The 17,638-nt window shown below is 52.0% G+C and overlaps 7 protein-coding genes across 7 annotated transcripts; 4 read left to right on the plus strand and 3 right to left on the minus strand.

Moving 5' to 3' along the window:
- Window positions 1–776: 776 nt before the first annotated feature.
- J4E84_005537 (uncharacterized protein) lies at window positions 777–2,411 on the minus strand (the record flags this gene model as incomplete). The annotated part of the gene is made up of 1 exon (XM_049388133.1): window positions 777–2,411. The coding sequence occupies one exon, from the start codon at window positions 2,409–2,411 to the stop codon at window positions 777–779; it is 1,635 nt and encodes a 544-aa protein (XP_049244373.1).
- Window positions 2,412–3,281: 870 nt separating this feature from the next.
- Window positions 3,282–4,820, plus strand: J4E84_005538 (uncharacterized protein; the record flags this gene model as incomplete). Its single annotated transcript, XM_049388134.1, has 1 exon — window positions 3,282–4,820. The coding sequence occupies one exon, from the start codon at window positions 3,282–3,284 to the stop codon at window positions 4,818–4,820; it is 1,539 nt and encodes a 512-aa protein (XP_049244374.1).
- A 985-nt stretch (window positions 4,821–5,805) lies between these two features.
- On the plus strand, window positions 5,806–7,053 carry J4E84_005539 (uncharacterized protein; the record flags this gene model as incomplete). Its single annotated transcript, XM_049388135.1, has 1 exon — window positions 5,806–7,053. The coding sequence occupies one exon, from the start codon at window positions 5,806–5,808 to the stop codon at window positions 7,051–7,053; it is 1,248 nt and encodes a 415-aa protein (XP_049244375.1).
- Window positions 7,054–7,185: 132 nt separating this feature from the next.
- J4E84_005540 (uncharacterized protein) lies at window positions 7,186–7,781 on the minus strand (the record flags this gene model as incomplete). Its single annotated transcript, XM_049388136.1, has 2 exons — window positions 7,186–7,297; window positions 7,357–7,781. The coding sequence occupies 2 exons, from the start codon at window positions 7,779–7,781 to the stop codon at window positions 7,186–7,188; spliced, it is 537 nt and encodes a 178-aa protein (XP_049244376.1).
- Window positions 7,782–9,183: 1,402 nt separating this feature from the next.
- On the plus strand, window positions 9,184–12,429 carry J4E84_005541 (uncharacterized protein; the record flags this gene model as incomplete). The annotated part of the gene is made up of 3 exons (XM_049388137.1): window positions 9,184–10,270; window positions 10,320–11,512; window positions 11,563–12,429. 3 exons carry the CDS (start codon window positions 9,184–9,186, stop codon window positions 12,427–12,429), a joined length of 3,147 nt encoding a protein of 1,048 aa, XP_049244377.1.
- A 548-nt stretch (window positions 12,430–12,977) lies between these two features.
- On the plus strand, window positions 12,978–14,222 carry J4E84_005542 (uncharacterized protein; the record flags this gene model as incomplete). Its single annotated transcript, XM_049388138.1, has 1 exon — window positions 12,978–14,222. One exon carries the CDS (start codon window positions 12,978–12,980, stop codon window positions 14,220–14,222), a length of 1,245 nt encoding a protein of 414 aa, XP_049244378.1.
- A 93-nt stretch (window positions 14,223–14,315) lies between these two features.
- On the minus strand, window positions 14,316–16,202 carry J4E84_005543 (uncharacterized protein; the record flags this gene model as incomplete). The annotated part of the gene is made up of 1 exon (XM_049388139.1): window positions 14,316–16,202. The coding sequence occupies one exon, from the start codon at window positions 16,200–16,202 to the stop codon at window positions 14,316–14,318; it is 1,887 nt and encodes a 628-aa protein (XP_049244379.1).
- Between the last annotated feature and the right edge of the window lie 1,436 nt (window positions 16,203–17,638).

Raw genomic sequence — 17,638 nt, forward strand, 5'->3', positions numbered from 1 at the left:
CCACCGACAACATGGGATGCCAGGAGCCGCTACGCGAGGTGAACACATCGGCGATACCAGCGAGATAGATCACAGTTCATCCGACGGTTCTGCATCTCCCAAAATCACAGGACACGGGCGCTGTACCGATCATCACCAGAAGGAAAACACACAAGCATCTGTAGCCAACGCTTCGAAGCACTTCGCGAATTCACCTATCAGAGAAACTCTGCCAACTGCAACCCTACCATCATTCGAGCAACGAATAGCGCAATTCCGATACACTCCGGATCTCCTACCCTCTGCCGACCCGTCTACAGCAACACCCTTTAGCAGCCCCACGCGCAAACGCCTAAGCCGAGCAGAGCCCGATCTGCATTCTGGGATTGCACCCAACCGAGCGATCTTGATCTCCATATCCCCTTCACGATTGTCGACCCAGCGATCAATGCAAGCTCGCACCGTTGTACCACTACAGCCTCTACATGGTAACTCAGACTACACCGACCTCGATTACTACAGGGCAGCAGCGCTCTGCCGAAAGCGCGGTATACCGAGTGGCGGGAACGTGCATGAAGTGCGAAACCGCCTTGTACGTGACGATACTGCCATGAGCGAAGGACTGCCGCGTGTGATGGCGTCGTCGATATATCGTAAGGCGTGTAAGACTGCGGCGCCAGGTAAGGAGGATACCGGCCGTTGATGGGTGTCGCGGTGATGGATTTCAGGATTTGCGCGACGATGTCGACTCTAGTTTCCAGCGCTGGAGTAGTGGCAATAGAAATCCACAAGATTGTTTACTCATTCGTGTTCCTTCTCACCAACTCACTCTCCAGTTCTTGTCTCTCATCAAGAGTCAGATCACTCTTCGCTTTGCCGATCTTAACGCCCAGAAACATGATGATCAATCCCGCGCCAGCAAGCGCAGTCGCAAGCCAAAAAGCTACCTTGTAACTCCCCCTTCGTCCCCTCTCCTCCGTTTCGCTGACTGCGAGGTCTGCAAACGAAAGGAAAACAGCGATACCTAAGAACAACAAGGAGTTCATGAAAGATCCCGCTAGCCCTTGACGCGCTTTTGGTAGCGATGTTGTGATGAAGATGTTGGCGACGTTGTAGGTGATGTCGATACCGAGTGTAGCGCAGATCATAGCGGGGAAGATGTAGGCCCAGTAATTGAAGTCGACAGGGAGAATGGCGAATAGAAGCGTCGATAGAATGTACGCGGTACCGCTGATGAGAAGGAGGATGCGGCCTGGGAGGAGGTGCAGAATCAACCCGCCAACGGTCGCTAAAATCAGTCCGCCAACACACATGGGTGTAAACCATGCGGCGGTAAGCAGCGGACTGGCGCCTGCAACCTCTTCGATATAGAAGCTCGCATAGAAGATGAAGATTCCGAAGGTGCCGTACTGGAAGAACAGCGCAAGCGCGAGTGGCTTCATACCCTTGACACGGAATAGGTCAGGGGGTAGGAGAGGCTGTTCAGCGACCCAGCCTTCGATGTAAACGAATGCACCCAGGAAGATCCAACCGATGACAAAGGTGACCGGTATATAAGGTGTCGCCCATCCTTGTGGTGCATGGCTTCCATCCGTGAGTGCAAAGACCACTAGGACCAAACCTGGCACTACAGTCGCTGTGCCCCACCAATCCATCTTCACCCCCTTCCCTTCCTGTTTTGCCTTCTCTTTCTCTTCTTTCGGGTTGGGAATGCAAAGGTACGACGCAACGGCCACGATAGCGAGGATGATCGACCCTATCCAGAAGAACCAGCCCCAACTCATGAACTGAGCGGCGACACCAGCGAAGAAGATACCAGTGAAGAAGCCAACTGGCGCAAAAGCACCGTACAAGCTGAAGACGAGGTTCTTGCGCGGCCCAGGACGGTAGATAGAACCCAGCAGCATGATACCGCTAGGCAAGAAGGCCGCAGGACCGAAACCCTGCAGCGCTCGACATACGATAAGCATGACATAGTTTTGCGAGAAGCCTGCTATGATCGACCAGATCAAGAACCAAGCCAACCCGATGTTGAAGACGATGTATCCTCCAAACATATCAGACAGCCGGCCAAAAGGCAGTAGGAAGGCCCCCGTCACCAGCGAGAAGACGGAGGCTGGCCATGTTTGCGCGTTGGAGGGTATATCGAGAGCGGAGGTCAGGTCGGGGAGCAGGATGTTGAAGCCGGAGATCATGTACTCGGCTACAAACATGGAGCCTAGCAGGGCGAAGCAGAAACCCAGTTCGTGAGGGAGAGAGCGGAAGGCTGAGGGGCGTTCGCGGCCGAGTCGCTCGATGTCAGATGGGCTGTATGAGTCGCCATGTTGTGGTGGGCTTCCTTCTTCGGCCTTTTCTAACATGGGGGCTGAATTGTTGGATGGTATCGCGTCGCTTGGGGTATGTGCGGTGGTCTCCATCGAGTCGCTGGACATGGTAGTGGTTCCCGTGATGGGCTGGCTGGTATTAGGTGCAGTGAAAGTTATCGTAAAGCCATCTAGATACGTTGTCTTCGAGTCGCCCAGACACGCTAGGAGAGATGAGAAGCTATGAGTCGATATGGCAGAAACTTTGAAGAGGACCCAATTCGATCACAGTCTCATTCTTTCTATATGTTGTTTTCGGACTCCGAAATGACCGCGGACATTGTTGCTATGTGTAATCGAAGACATTTACTCGGGTGCTGAGCCTCAGAGCATACAGCCAAAGGCAAATCCTAGCGGTGACTGTGACGTCTGAGCATAAAGCCGTCACGATGTGGACCGTCGATGCAAAGATTGAGTCTTGGCTGCTGCATCGAGCCTAGACGGATCTATCGAGGTCTGGGGCGAACGGCAAGTCAAGCGAACCATGCGCGCAATTCCCCTCCTAAACCCGTCTTTGTCAGCGCCCGGAGACATGCGATTTGCTTGCTTCATCCTCGGGCTGCGCACTCGGTCAACATCGGTTTCTGTAGCTGCAGTCCAACAGGTGTGACGAAATCCTGCATCCATATCAGTCTTGAGGGCGTTAGTAACCCAGTGAACCCGACCCTTCGACCGCCACAAGCAACGCGAAAGATCTCCACCCCACCAAACCTCAAGCACCTCAATACAGTCAACCGTCCACACATCTCGCATGGCGACCATCCAATGAGCGTGACGCCCTTCAATCTTCCGACCAAAGCGTGCCACAATTGCCGGAAGCGACGATGGAGGTGCGACCGGTCGCTGCCAAGCTGCCAGAAATGTTTGTCAGCCGGAACGGAATGTCTGGGTTATGGCAAGTTGTTTGTGTGGAATCGCGGGGTTGCGAGCCGGGGCAAGATGATGGGGAAGGGGTATGAGGAGAAGATGGAGCACGATGCTGGTGGTGCTGCAGCTGCGACGGAAGGGGCAGCCAAGACTCACGACATACCGCCGAGGTTGGTTTGGGAGCACGAGGGCTCATCGCAACAACACCAAGTACCGGAGACCGAATATGAAATCGTGCCCGCAGGATCGGTACCGGAATTTGCCCGCACGTCCCCGCAGGAACAAGATCAGACCATGGCCATGACTGCTGGCGTGCACCGACAGATGACAGACCCTTTGGTTAATGATCTCGATCGCAACTCGCGATACTACCTCTACCACTTCGCAACACAGCTGTGCGAAGTCATGGTTGTGTACGATGAGCCTGGACAGAATCCCATCCGCGACCTCATCCCCGCGACCTCTGCCTACCCGCTGCTCTTGCAGATCATTGTCGCAAACTCGGCGTTTCACGTCTTCAATATTACGCGCAACCCCATGGGCCAGTCAGCTTACCAAGGCGAGCGGAGCCCGACCGTGATGGCTTATTACCAAGCTGTGAGCCGGTTTGGAGGTCCGTTGAAGTCGTCCTACAGAGACGCACTCGTGGCGAAGCAGCAAGCGCTCTCCTTGCTTGCAAAGAGCGTGACTTGTGTGAACACCTCGAACATTGACCTCATATTGATCACTATCCTGCTGTTTGTCAACTATGCTCTGGTAGAGTCAGGCAGAGATAAGTGGAAAGTGCACATGGATGGTGCGCTGAAGCTCATCAAACTTCTGGGTGAGCCCGAGTATATACAACGGCCGATGAGTAGGCTTCGCCAGACGATTCTTTCAGACTTTCTTGTATTCCATATCCTCGGATCGACTTTCAGCTTCACGACGCTTCCTGCATTGATTCCAGAGACCATCGAGTTGGACCCCATTCTTCGTTACGCGGAAACGAATAACTATCTCTCTTGTCCTGGGCCGTTGTTGCGTGTAATGCTCGAATCCTTCGCCTTACCGGATAGTCATGGGTCGCCCTCTGAGACCACCACGCCCATATATCTCCAAGAGCAGGTGGGCGTACTCCTGCAACGCGCGCTCGACTTCGATCCCATCGCATGGTCTTTTGAGTTCGAGCGTGCATCGCCATTCGACGATATACAGAAACGGATTCGAATAGCGTCGGCACATCGATCGGCAGTCTGCATTTATCTCGCTCGCGTACTACCTTCCACAAACCCTCTTCTCGATCCAGCAAGTGGCACAGCTCTCGTCAGCCTCACCGCTCTCGCCGACGACGTCGTTAATCATATTTCGCATCTTGAACCTGGAGACGCACTCTTCAAATCAATCTGCTGGCCGTTGTTCCTTGCTGGCGCCGAGTCGGAGGACCCTAGTCAGCGCGAGTGGATCATGAACACACTGGACGAACTTTATGGTCAAATGTTCTGGGGCTACCTGCATACGTCAAAGCGCGTGTTGGAGGCCATTTGGCGATTCAAAGACTCAGCTGGACCTGGTGCCGGCAACTGTTGGGTGGAAGAAGTCAAAGACCTGGGCAACGACATCTTGATCGCTTGAGCATTTGCAGCGGCCAAAGACAAAGTATTAATGTGCGAAATAACAAATGCGAATGTGCGACCGGGGAAAATGTGCCCGCAACGGATTACTAGCATGCAGGCGGAACGTAACCTGGGTGGTAGTTACACCACATTGCAAACCCAGATCCTGGGGTGCACCTGCCGTGACATTCGCTTCTCACGCGCCAGTCGGATCCCCATGCGAAGAAGCAATCTACTGCTGGGATTCCACAGACCATTTCTAGTCAAGATCGATGGGTGCGATGGCAGGCACCAGCTAGTCTAGTCCGGTCGATCCCCAGGTGGTCGGTAGCGGGGTATTCGTCACGGGTACCTCAAGCTGCGTGCACCGTGTTATACAAGCACCTGGCTTCTCGAAACATTCAATGCGCATCGCTCAGGTTGTCTTACCACCTCTTTTGAGTTCTGGATCGCATATCCGCGTTACCTCGAAACCCTATCGTATGCTTCGAGCTGCTTTGACGCCAAGACCTTCAAAGTGCTGCTCTCGTGCGAAACTCTATCATGCGCATATGGCACGCCATCGGACTTCAACTCGGATGGGTTGTATATACGCTCTGCACGGCACATTCGACGCGTTTACCTTTCTCCTATCAGTTATCAGCACCTCTGGATGCGCACCAGCTTGATGGAAAGCAGGTACCGTTGCTCGCTCAGAGGTAAGACCACACGAAGATTCTTTTATAAGAAAATATGTAGCCTCCGCCTGTCGTGGCTTATTCTGTGTAATGCTCGCTCTTGCAAGTACATTAGCGCATGCGGGTGTTGCCATTCTCGGACTTCGACGGAGTGTACTTGCAAGCCCCGCCCCTTGGCTCACTCTTCAAACGTTATTCATAGCCCGAACAGCGTCTTCAATATTGTTTTGTATCGTCGCTTTCGCGTAGCATCAACGCGTACAGCTTCTAAAGTCCAGCCTCGTCATGTTTTCTGCATCCTTCCTTCATCTGCTCCTTCCCAGCTTTATGTTCATTACTAAGGTATATGCGCAAAGCAACAGCAACGACGTATTCAATCCCAAGGGGCGCACAAAGCTCGCGCTTGAAACTCTACAAACGTGGTACAACACAAGTACCGGCCTATGGGAGTCGACTGGATGGTGGAATGGTGCGAACATCATGACAATGATTGGCGACTATGCGGAATCAGATACTGAAGATGGTGAACTGCAGGACCTGGCAAGCAATATCTTTGCGACTGCGTTGTTGAAGGCACCGATCAAAAATCCAGACGCGAGTATTGATGAACTGTGTGCGTATAGCACAACGCCAACTGTTGGCAACGCGACGTGCCATCAGACTGAATACACGAAGAAACTCGATCCGATTACCAACGAGCCTCACACATTCTATCCGGCTGGCTGGTACGCTAATGGGGGGTCTTATCCTACCAGGCCAGATCCTAAAGACTGGCTAGACGGCTACTACGACGATGATCTCTGGTGGGCGTTAGCCTGGATCAATGCATACGACGTCACCTTGGATCCCACGTATCTCACCCTCGCGGAAGGCATATTCCTCGCTGTATCGCGTACCTGGGGTACTTACTGCTCTCATGGCGGTATCTACTGGAATTGGGAAAGGGACTACGCAAACGCGATCGCCAATGAGCTCTTCTTCAGCGCAGCTGCGCATCTGGCCAATCGCGTCCACCACGATGGAAAGAAGACTTTGTATCTGTATTGGGCGGAGAAAAGTCTACCCTGGTTCCTTGGAAGTGGTATGATCAACGAAGGTGGTACTATCAACGATGGATTGACGGAAGATTGCGGCAACAATAACAAGACCGTTTGGTCATACAACCAGGGCGTTATCTTGGGGGGACTGGTCGAACTTTACCAAGCCTCGAATTCACCCAGTTTGGCATACCTCATTCTCGCATCGGAAATTGCGAATGCGGCGCTTGTCGAGCTTTCGGATGAGAACGGTGTCATACACGACGAATGCGAGCCGAATTGTGGTGCCGATGGCGCCCAGTTCAAAGGCATCTTCATGCGTAATCTGGTAAAACTTCATACTGTTGCACCGGAAAAAGTGTTTGCGAACGCTATTCGCGTCAATGCGGAGTTCATCTGGGAACGAGACAGAGCGGTGACAGTTGACGGCTTACCTGTGTTCAGTGTAAACTGGGCAGGGCCGTGGGTCACTCCGGCGAATGCAAGCACGCATAGCTCGGCGATGGATGCACTTGTTGCCAATATAGCCATCGATTGAGAATCTAGAATCAAGATTGCAATAGAAGAAACCCGCTCATTTGATTCATCTTCATTGCTCACGCGTTGCTATTATTTGCGCAGACCGACCCATCCATTTCGGCGAATAGTCAGACATCTAAGTCCAGCACCACTACTGCGAAATGTCTTCAATCTTGATTTCGCCTGTACCGTTCAAGAAGTCCATCTTTCCAACATCAACGCCCTTCATCCTCAGTATGTCATACGCAGTCACGATGTGGAACCTAAAATCATCAGCAAAACTACATTACGAGCCTGAACCCTCAAGCGAATCTTCACTTACCACATGTTCGGATGCGCAAACCTGGTGACATAATCCAGCGCCGGCAGCCTCATCTGCTTGACACCGCCAAACTTGACGACAACCTCGTCATCATGCTTACCCTCGAAGTCCTTCTCCGAGAAGCCCTCAAGGTACTTGATGGTTTTCTCAACGCGAGCCAGTAACTCGGGGAAGGTCTGCTCCTCGTCGGGTAGAGTCATGCCTTCCAAGGCAGGGTTCACGCGAGAAGGAATGAACTTGGCGGCGTCGGTGAACCGGTAAACCTGGTAGCGGAAGTCCTTCATGTCCGGGTGAATAGATGCAGTGAGGAAGTCATTGGGGTCGGTGGCTTTGGCATGCTCGTAGCCTTTGTTGATAAAGAAGTGTGCGTTCTTGAGGCCGGTGATGACAGGAGCGATGGCGACCTTGTGGAATGAGAGAGCCATGTTGGGTGGTGGTTTGAGATTGAAGGAAGTATTGAAAGGGTGAGGATAGTGGCAATTTCAGTTCTTGTTGATGCTGTTGATTGATACTAGTAGTTGCCCTGGCGGGGTAGTCGACTATTTATGCTCCACTTCTTTCTATCTCGCACCTTCTCTCAGCCCTGGAGTACTTCGTACATCAAGCTCACTACGCTCCACTTGGCATCATCACTCCACCGTTCAGCCCAAAGCGGACCAGATCCAACTCTGATGGTTACACGACTGGCGGTGATTACGGTCTGGATTACAAAGCGGGTGGATTGCAATCTGGTGGAGCTCAGGATTGACCAATCAGATCGTGACGCGATTGACCGGACCCACCTTCGCACCGTCGGCGCGAGGCAGCGACAGGAGAGATGCGCGACTGCGGTGAGACTACATACGACGCAGGGCCACTATATTCGATATGCGCCCTTTTCTTGGGCTATTGCCCTGGTTCAAATATAGGAGAGTGCTGACAAAAGTCGCAGAGTTCCGCGCGGTTTAGGCCTTTGGATGCCTGACATCGATCGTGTCAGACCTCTCTGCGTGAGGAAAGTGCGCCTTGCTTTCCTTGTGCGACAATCTACGGACGAACACTCGTGCGCTCTCCTCTGACACTCAGATTGCATTTCGCGATTGGACGATATGGGAGGGTGTCATGTCTGTCAGGTTCATAGGCACCGACCTTGTTCTCAAAAGCCTTGGGTATGTGGGCAGGCTGCGAAGACCTTTTGTCGATGCTTGAAGATCACGGTGGACGCAAAAATTACGAACAAGCACTCAATATTCATTCAGTCGATGATGTCTCTGTCGAGAGTCTTGGTGTTGACGGCAAGGTGCTACTAAGCCCTGAGCGAAACGAACGTGTTGCCGTTGGCAGTAGGTGACAATCGTCTTGGTCATGAGCATCAGACCAGTGCATGGCGTTTTTTATGATAGCTCAGAGAGCAATCTGAGCCTGACGCATTTCCACACCACAGTTCAGCTCATACAACCCAAACGACCCAAACGACCCACACGACCCATACGACCCATATTTCGAGCCTTTTCGGCAGACCAATATCTTTGCGTGCGATCAAACGTATGGCTTGCACTGGCTTTGATGGCCGACAGACCACCCGAAAGACTCATCTGAACCGATTACTGTTCGAGACTGTCTATCGAACACCGCTTGTAGCGACCATATCGTCAAGTTGTTTGGATGCACATGCATTGTTTCTTCATCAAGCTTGCCGTTTTGGGGTCACAATCTGTTTGTTCAACCGCTGAACAGCAACCAACATGGCATATATCAGAGCCCCATAGTCCACCTGTTCATGAGTTATAGACACAGATTCGCACAGTTCCACTTACTTCCTAATCGTTTACCACGAGAGAGGCTGACATGGGACCCAAGCCAGCGAACAAACCGAAGCGAACGCCCAAAGATAACCCATCCCTGGGAAAGATCGACAGCCCTTACGTTCCACCACCTGTAGATGACCCTCCAGTTGTGCCGAAGTATGGTCTATGCAAGAAGCCCGCCAACCCCAGAAAGACTCCCAATGACGGCGCCCAAATGATGATCCGGAGCAACTACGTCAAAGTCACAAAGGTACCCGAGAATCTCCACGTGTACTCTTTGGCCTTCTTTCGAACCAATCAAGAGGGGGTTCGGATGGAGTACAACAAACGTCGCGAGATCCGGGATGCATTCCAGGCCATGATCAAGGTCGATGCGCTACAACTCGAGGCTGACGGTATGGAACGGGTGACTGACTTCAAGACACTCTGGACGACTAAACCAATCCATGGTCGTGAAGAGAAGGACTACACGTTTCTGAGCCAGCCCTTTGCATACACTCAACAGAATGGCATAACTGTCACTAACATGCAAGCGGAAGTTTGTTATGTCGGCCATCTTAGCGATATCGAGAACGCACTCCGAACGAAGCATCTCGCGTCATTGCCTGAATACATCCGTGCTCTCAATGCCAATGTAGCTCAATGCATTGAAAACCGCCAAGCTACAACAGAGAAGAAGGTCAGCCGCGTAGGAGCGAACAAGTTTTATGTTTCCAATGGTTACAAGGAGATGAGAGGCTTACTGGCAGGTCGCGGCTACTTCACTTCGATTCGTCCTGGCGCCGACGCAACCCTCCTGAACATCAACCCAGTAACTTCCGCTTTCTTGCCGCCTGTAACAGTCTCTGAATTCATCAAGAAGATTGGCACTAACGAGCATGCTCGTGCCTACGCTAGTCAGCTGTTGCATGGAGCGACAGTCAAGATCCGGTACCAAAGATCGAACTACGTTGGCAGTGATGTCGACTACAACTCTGATGCAGCTCGACTAAAGATCTTCAGTCAGATCGGGCCATACTGTGCTCACCAGCAGAAGTTCTATGAGCTGGCGGACAAAGTGGAGGACGCACCTAGGAAAACGAAACCTACCGACAGAGGAACTACCGTTCTCAAATACTTTACGGACCGTAAGTTTACTAGGCATGAGATGTTTTCCTTGCACTAACCAGACGTCAGACGCAAAGGTGCAATTTCCGGCCGGAACTGCTCAATCATCACCTGAGATGTATTGCATCAACGTTGGAAAACGTGTCAAGACCAAGAAGATGGACAATTCACCGCCAGAAGATGGGCTGATGCGATCCCAAAGCGCGCAAGGTGCGCTATGGATACCTGCTTGCTTGCTTCAAATCATACCAGGACAAGTCATCAAGACAACGTTGAACAACATGCACACCAGCGAGATGATTAGGCACGCATTACGCCTACCCGCCGAGAATGTTGGTTTACTTGAAGAAGAGGGGCTTGATATCATGGGTGTTAGGGCTGGCAGCGATGGTCAGCAGCCGTTGGTAAGTGATTTGCTTTCCGATCATATCCATCTAGATCCGCTAACAGCCCTATGGACCTCAGTAGGTTTCGAAGTCGATGACGAACTTATCGAAGTTCCCGCTATCCAACTTCCCCAGCCGAAACTGTCATACGGTGCGTCGTCCCCCGAAAAGATTCCGAAGCTTGGATCCTGGGACTTGCAGGATGTTACGTTCGCCGCCCCAGCAAAGTTCAAGGACCTCTGGATGCTGACAATGCCGAACTGCTTTGGCAACAAGAAAGCTACAGTTATAGACGTCTACTCGGCCCTCGCCAAGCGCCTAAAGGCCCATGGTCTTCAATTTGAAGATGGTCTCAAGTATGACCCAGAGGGAAAGCCTACTGACCATAGCGATCATATTTGGGCCCGGGAGACGCTCTTCGATGATGAGGCCAGCCATGATGATGAGGAAACCGTGAGGAAGTTCCTCAACTACCATGTCACCGGCCCTAACGATTGCGGCTTCATCCTCATTCCAGAAAAGAGCTACGAAACCTATGCAATGGTCAAAAGGATTGCAGACTTTGGCGGCAGAAACATCCTCTTGGCAGTCGGCTCCAAGTTTCTACAGGCCAAGCCAGACCAGTTTCTGTCGAACCTCGCTCTCAAAGTGAACATTCGATTCGGTGGAGATAACCATCATTTCAGTCCGACGGACTTCAACAAGATCTTGAGTCTGGAGACAAGAAAGAACACGATCGTGATCGGCGCGGATATCGCCCACTGCGGTGGTGGTGGTAAGGAGGGAAGCCCAAGTATCGCCTGTCTTGTCGGCAGCAACGACTCTGCCTTCATGTCATACCCTGGCTCCATGAGACTGCAACGCGGCGGCCAAGAGGTAAGTGTGGCCTGTATATAAGACCCGTAACAACTGGCTAACTTTAGCAGAACATCGACAACGATCACATGTATTCGATGATTCAGGAACGTCTTCGAGGGTGGCAGGCACTCTACAACTCAACCATGGCAAAGCCCGACTACAAAAAATGGCCTAGCAATATGATCTTCTTTCGAGATGGTATCAGCGAAAGCCAATTCCAATCTTGCATCGACGAAGAGATTAAGACTATCAAGAGGGCTTACAAGGATTTATGCACCCGAGGCCTGACCTTGACCTTCGTCGTTTGCGGCAAGCGCCACCACACACGCTTCTACGCAACAGAAGAGAAGCAGACATACACGGAGAAGAGCCTGAACGTTGGTGGCGACAAAATCCCAAATGGCATCAATGGAAATTTGCAACCTGGACTTCTCGTCACCGACGTAGTCACGAACCCAGTTCCGTTCAACTTCTTTCTCCAATCGCATAAAGCCATCAAGGGAACGGCTCGATCGGCGCATTACCACGTACTGGAGGACGGCATGAAACTTGGTCAGAAGCGTCTTCCCGAGTTGACAATGATGCTCTGCTATGCCTTCAGCCGTGCGACGACAGGTGTCTCGTACGCTGCGCCTGCCTATCTAGCGGATCGTTTGTGCGAGCGAGGTCGTGTTTATCTTCGCGCCTGGAACCTGGATCCCGAAATGAAGCCGACTCTAAACATTCCCGTGGAGAAAGACGAGAAGGGTAAACACAAGCGCCCTACTCAGGAAACGATCGATGAAGCGAAAAAGGTGTTGGCGCACGACATCTCCACCACTGTGTCCATATGGGGTAAGCACTACGGTACGAAGCCGCCGACTCTCGATGGCAGGACATGGCTCAATCCGTGGAACCCGAGTCTGCTTGATAGAGCTAGCATGTTCTGGATGTGAGCGCTAGATGCGAACGATGGCCGCGCAGGTTGCTGTTAGTTTCCTTTGTCTTGTGTGTTTTGCTGGCCTTTCTTAATCTCCACGATAGATTTCCTATGTTTGTTTCTGCTGTTCCTTAGACGTCCCGTATTCACCTTACTTTAAATACACTCCCTCAATGACGTTGCCGGATCCATGATGACTCCCAGTTGACAAATTTACATGACTGTGAGATGGTATAATTCGAAGCAAACGTTTCTTGTGAGTCCATCTGGCGATGTACGATTTCTCGTCGTGGAGTGTTGGACGCGCAACACCCCACGTTCGCACGAACGGGAAATTGACGCGTCGAGCCGAGATCGGCAAGCCATAGCTCCCACGCTACATCGTCGCCGTCATCATCAACCTTATAGCCGAATTAGAGATAGGTTTGCCGAAGTAATGAACAAGATGGCCGATCCCTGGTCTCCTTCAATATCCGATGAATTCGTCGTCCGCTCCAAAGGCCCATATACACTCGCATCGCATCACGTCTTGTCGCATCGTCTTGCCCTACCACACCGACCAAAATGACAGACACGAAGACTCCCCACGATCTGAACTGCCTCACCATCGGTGAACTCGAGAAGCTTGCCGCAGAGCGCATGGACAAGCAGACACGCGACTACTACAATGAGGGCGCAGACTCTGGATCGACGCTGCGCGAGAACATTGACGCATACCAGAAGTATCGCATTCGGCCACGCGTGCTTCGCGACATCTCCTCTATCGACACGACCGTAAACGTTTTCGGACACAAGAACAGCATACCCCTCGGTGTCGCACCAACTGCTATGCAGTGTCTCGCACACGACGACGGAGAACTAGCAACCGCACGCGCATGCGCGAACAAGGATATCGTGATGGGCCTGAGTAGCTTCAGCACAACCAGCCTCGAAGACGTGAAAGGCGCATTGGGCAACCACCCAGGAGCCCTACAACTCTACCTCTTCGAAGAGCGCACCCAAAGCCAGAAGCTCATTCAACGCGCAAAGAAAGCCGGCTACAAAGCTGTCATGCTCACGGTTGACACCCCGGTTCTCGGACGCCGGAACTTGGAGATAAGGAACCAGTTCAAGCTGCCGAAACACCTCAAAGTAGCAAACTTCAACCGCGATGAGAAACACGACGAGGGTGTGAAGGTCGAGGAGAAAATCACCTCACCATCCACGGAAGCGAACGAATCGCGCAAACGAAGCGAGACCCCCAGTGCCACCAACAGCAACAAGAGACAGCCGCCAAAAGGTCCGATAAGCTTCCACACCCACGCACCCAACCCGACACTCTGCTGGGAACGCGACATAGCCTGGCTGAAAGAACAATGTTACCCTGAGATGGAAGTCTGGGTAAAAGGCGTTGCGACGGGCGAAGACGCACTACTAGCCTGCCACCATGGCGTCGACGGTATCGTGGTGTCGAATCATGGTGGGCGACAACTTAATGGCGCATTGGCTACCATCGATGCGTTGCCTGAAGTCGTTGCTGCTGTGCATTCACAAGCCGGGAAGAAAATTCCTGTGCACGTTGACGGAGGAATCAGACACGGGACGGATGTATTCAAAGCACTCGCCCTGGGTGCGGACTTCGTCTGGATTGGCAGGCCTATACTTTGGGGATTGGCATACAAGGGGCAAGAAGGTGTTGAATTGGCGCTGAGGTTGTTGAGCGATGAATTCAAGTTGTGTATGGGACTTGCGGGTGTGACAAAGGTTGAGGACATTGGACCAGAGTACTTGGTCAAGATGGATCGAAGTGGATTTGTGAGTCGTCTTTAGAGACTATGAGCATACATTGCCGGGTAGCTCTGAATCTATATACTATTGATACGACTATTGTATATACAAACGGCCTCGGATATGCTACGACACCTACTCTGCCTGCCTCCTGCTTTCGACAAAGTCCACATAGTCGAAGAAGCTCTTCTTGTACCTTCGCACTTGTGTCGTGCGGTTGACACTCTGGATACCAAACTGCTGATCGTAGTCACCAAACTCCCAGTTGTCCGCCCACGACCACGCAAACGCGCCTATGAAATTGACACCGTCTTCCCAGATCGCCTTCAGGCCTTCGTTCAGATATGTCTGGTAATACCAGCTCCTTGGGCTGTCGAATTCTTGGTCTGGCTGGGTCTTCTGCGCTTCGGCGAATACCGGAAACCCAAATTCAGTAACGGCGACCGGAGTACGCCATGTGTTCCAAAGGTAGTTTAGGTAGGTGCGGAAGTAGCTTGGCGTCAGATAGACATAGGATTGACTTCGGTATCCAATATTCCAGCCAGTGCTGGTGAGAGTGCTCTGGGTTACACAGTAAGGTCGGTTGGGATGAGTGATGTTGGCGGCGCAATCAGCGATTGTGTCATTCGGCGGTGGGCTGACTACAGTTGCAGTATACGGTTGGATGGAGAAGAAGTCTGCAGTTCCGTTTATGTACTTTAGATCTTCTTCGCTCAAGGGCACATAGTCAGCAATACTGCTTTTGAATGATTCGGGGTAGTCTATTCCGAGGAAGATGGGGTTTGCAAAGGTAGCCAGCTGGAAGGAATTGAAATGGTTGGCCGCGTCGATGTCGGCGGGATCCTCAGGGTTTCTTGGGACGCCAAAGTTGTCGCTAAAAGTGAGCGAAATTCTGCCCGTTCCAGCAATCTCCTTTTTGTAGAAGTGATAGAGTCTTGCATGAGCCTTGACTACAGCGTTAATCGACTTGCCGTTCCGAGAAGCCAGGAGAGGCTCATTGAAGGTCCACCAGATCGGCACGCGGTCGGCAAAGTGTGTCATGACAATCTTTCCGTAGTTGACGAAACCATCCTCCCAGGACACATTCTTGTAGCTACATTGGAAACAAGAATCTAGATAGCCGATACCTCCGGTTCCGGGCTTAATAAAGACATCGCTGATGTTACTGAAGAACTGGAGAGGGGAGTCGTTGTGGTACAAAACGATAGCGGGATGCATACCCTTCTCCAAAACGAAATTGATAAGATCGTCATAGTGCGCGAGACCTTGCTTGTTGACTGGTGTGCCTGGTAGGACGAATGGAAGAATTCTCGTCCAGGGGATAGAGAATCTGTAATACTTGATGCCCATGGAAGCGATCCGTTCAATATCTTGCTTGTACAAGTAGTAATTTTCGATAGCGGTATAGTCTGGCGCTTGACCTGGGTTGAGCAACCCAGCAACGTCGTTGTGAACGGGTGTCCGCCCCTCGTCGGCGATGGCTCCCTCAATTTGCACTGCTGCTGCTGCCACACCAAGCATGAAGTCTTTGGGGAAAGTGTAGCATTGCTGGGGAGCCAGCGGCTCAGGTGGTGGCAAAATGAGCTCGCTGGTCGGTACTGGAGTTGGTTCAACTGTTGTAGAGTATATTCCGGTGGTGAAGTTGCTCCAAGGTACGGCTGTCCAAAAAGCCGTCCAGGACGCGTTTCCGTATGGGTTCGTCAAATCGGTGGCTGAGGCCGTGGTATTCGAATTCCAGTTGCCCCATTGTGTCGTCGTCAAATTCGGCACCAAGCTGCTGAGTGACGCATACGGCGGCGCATAAGTTGTCGTGGTAGTTGGGGCCGGGGCAGACTTTGCTGTACGGACAGTCTCGGTCTGTGTGAAGCTGAACTCTCGGAAAGTATATGAGGGCAGTGCAGTCGCATATGCGTATGTGTGGTTTGCTGAGCATTGCGGTCGTGAAGCTGGCCCTTCAGCAGGGACGTAGACTTGCTGGGCAAGAGCCACAGCGCCGTACGCTAGAAGTGCTTGAGGCTTCATGATGATAGCCAAGGGATGCTTGATACATCTTGGTCTACCAAACAGAGCTCTTTATACGTCTGTGGCTTTCCAATCGGGCCGTGGGACTGATTCTGACGGTGGTACTCGCCGTCATTCGGCATGTGCAATTCCTTGTACCATCACAAAACATCGCAGCCCTAGTCCCTTCGTGAGTTAATACGAGGATACGATGCGGCCTTGATCCCTTTCTGGGCTTCGGCGGATCAAAATGCTCGGTCGAGGTCGGTCGGGCCCGGTGTCGGTAGTGCTTTGCGGGGATTTGCGGGGTTGAGCTTGGTGTGATGACGGCCGGCATGCAACGTCTAAGCTCCAACGTTGCTTTCCATGATTTGATCAGACTCAAGGTCATAGCAAGTCTCGGGATATCTCAGTGCATGTTGCGTCGCCGGCCTTACGCAAACAAGATTAGCATGTTCTCCGCAGAGGATACTTCCGGGGTTCAAAGGTTCCCTGTTTGTGCCCGCAAGTCAACGCGTCTTCAACTCTCTCGGTATATGATTGCGCGACGTCGCCAACTGACAACCAAAACTTCGTGGATGCCTGGTTGCATGAATCGAGTGCCCATAGTAATGTTTACCCAGTCTCCACCGCAATAGTTGCTGCCAAGACAAGGGCCCGAACGTCTGAGCCAGGTGCATCGATCGGACTAGCAATCACATTCGCTCATGCAGTATCCTGCTCCCGCAATATGCTATTACCAAGCAGTACGACTTATAGCTGCTCAACCCGCGTAGCATGTCTATACTAAGATGCGCTCATGATAAAGACGTGTCGCGTACTTGACTTCAATTGATGACCCACGTCCAAGACCGAGTCCTTGGGAGAATGTCGTAAACTATAGGTGCACTTGGAATCCTGTGGCAGGTATCCGTACAAGCCATCAAGCTGTTCCGCCTTTGACCTGTAATGGACTTTTTGGCTTGTCTGGCCGCTTCGCTCCCGACGAGAAGTGCAGCAAGCGCTTTCGGGATGCCATGGTGGTTCATCGACAAAAAGCAGTCTTGCCGACTGTCAAATTACAGGGTATTTTGTTCTGATCGGGCTCCCGTCGAAACTAGACAAGGCAGAGTCTAAGTTTGCAACTCCTTTTGCTTCAAAGCATTGCTGATGTCGTGATTCTTGTCAAGCTCAGGCTCGCTGCCACTACAAGTCTACAAACGGATAGGAATGAGCAAAGACCATGAGTCGCATGGACTTGAACATAGAATATCGTAAGTGTATAGTTGGAGGTTTGAGCACTTTTGGTGTTGGTGTTGGTCTCGAGAAGCAGAAGATGACGCTAGCGGGGTCCGTGCGCCCACACGAATTTCGTCGTTGCCAACCCACTTGCCGAACTTCACGACGCTCACGACAACTCCAGCGACGACGCATCCGAAACCCGCCCAAATCGAATATCCCCCCGATAATCTACCAAA

This window comes from Alternaria hordeiaustralica, assembly GCF_023758085.1.
Source record: "Alternaria hordeiaustralica strain BMP 2776 chromosome Unknown scaffold_9, whole genome shotgun sequence".
Classification (NCBI taxonomy): domain Eukaryota; kingdom Fungi; phylum Ascomycota; class Dothideomycetes; order Pleosporales; family Pleosporaceae; genus Alternaria; species Alternaria hordeiaustralica.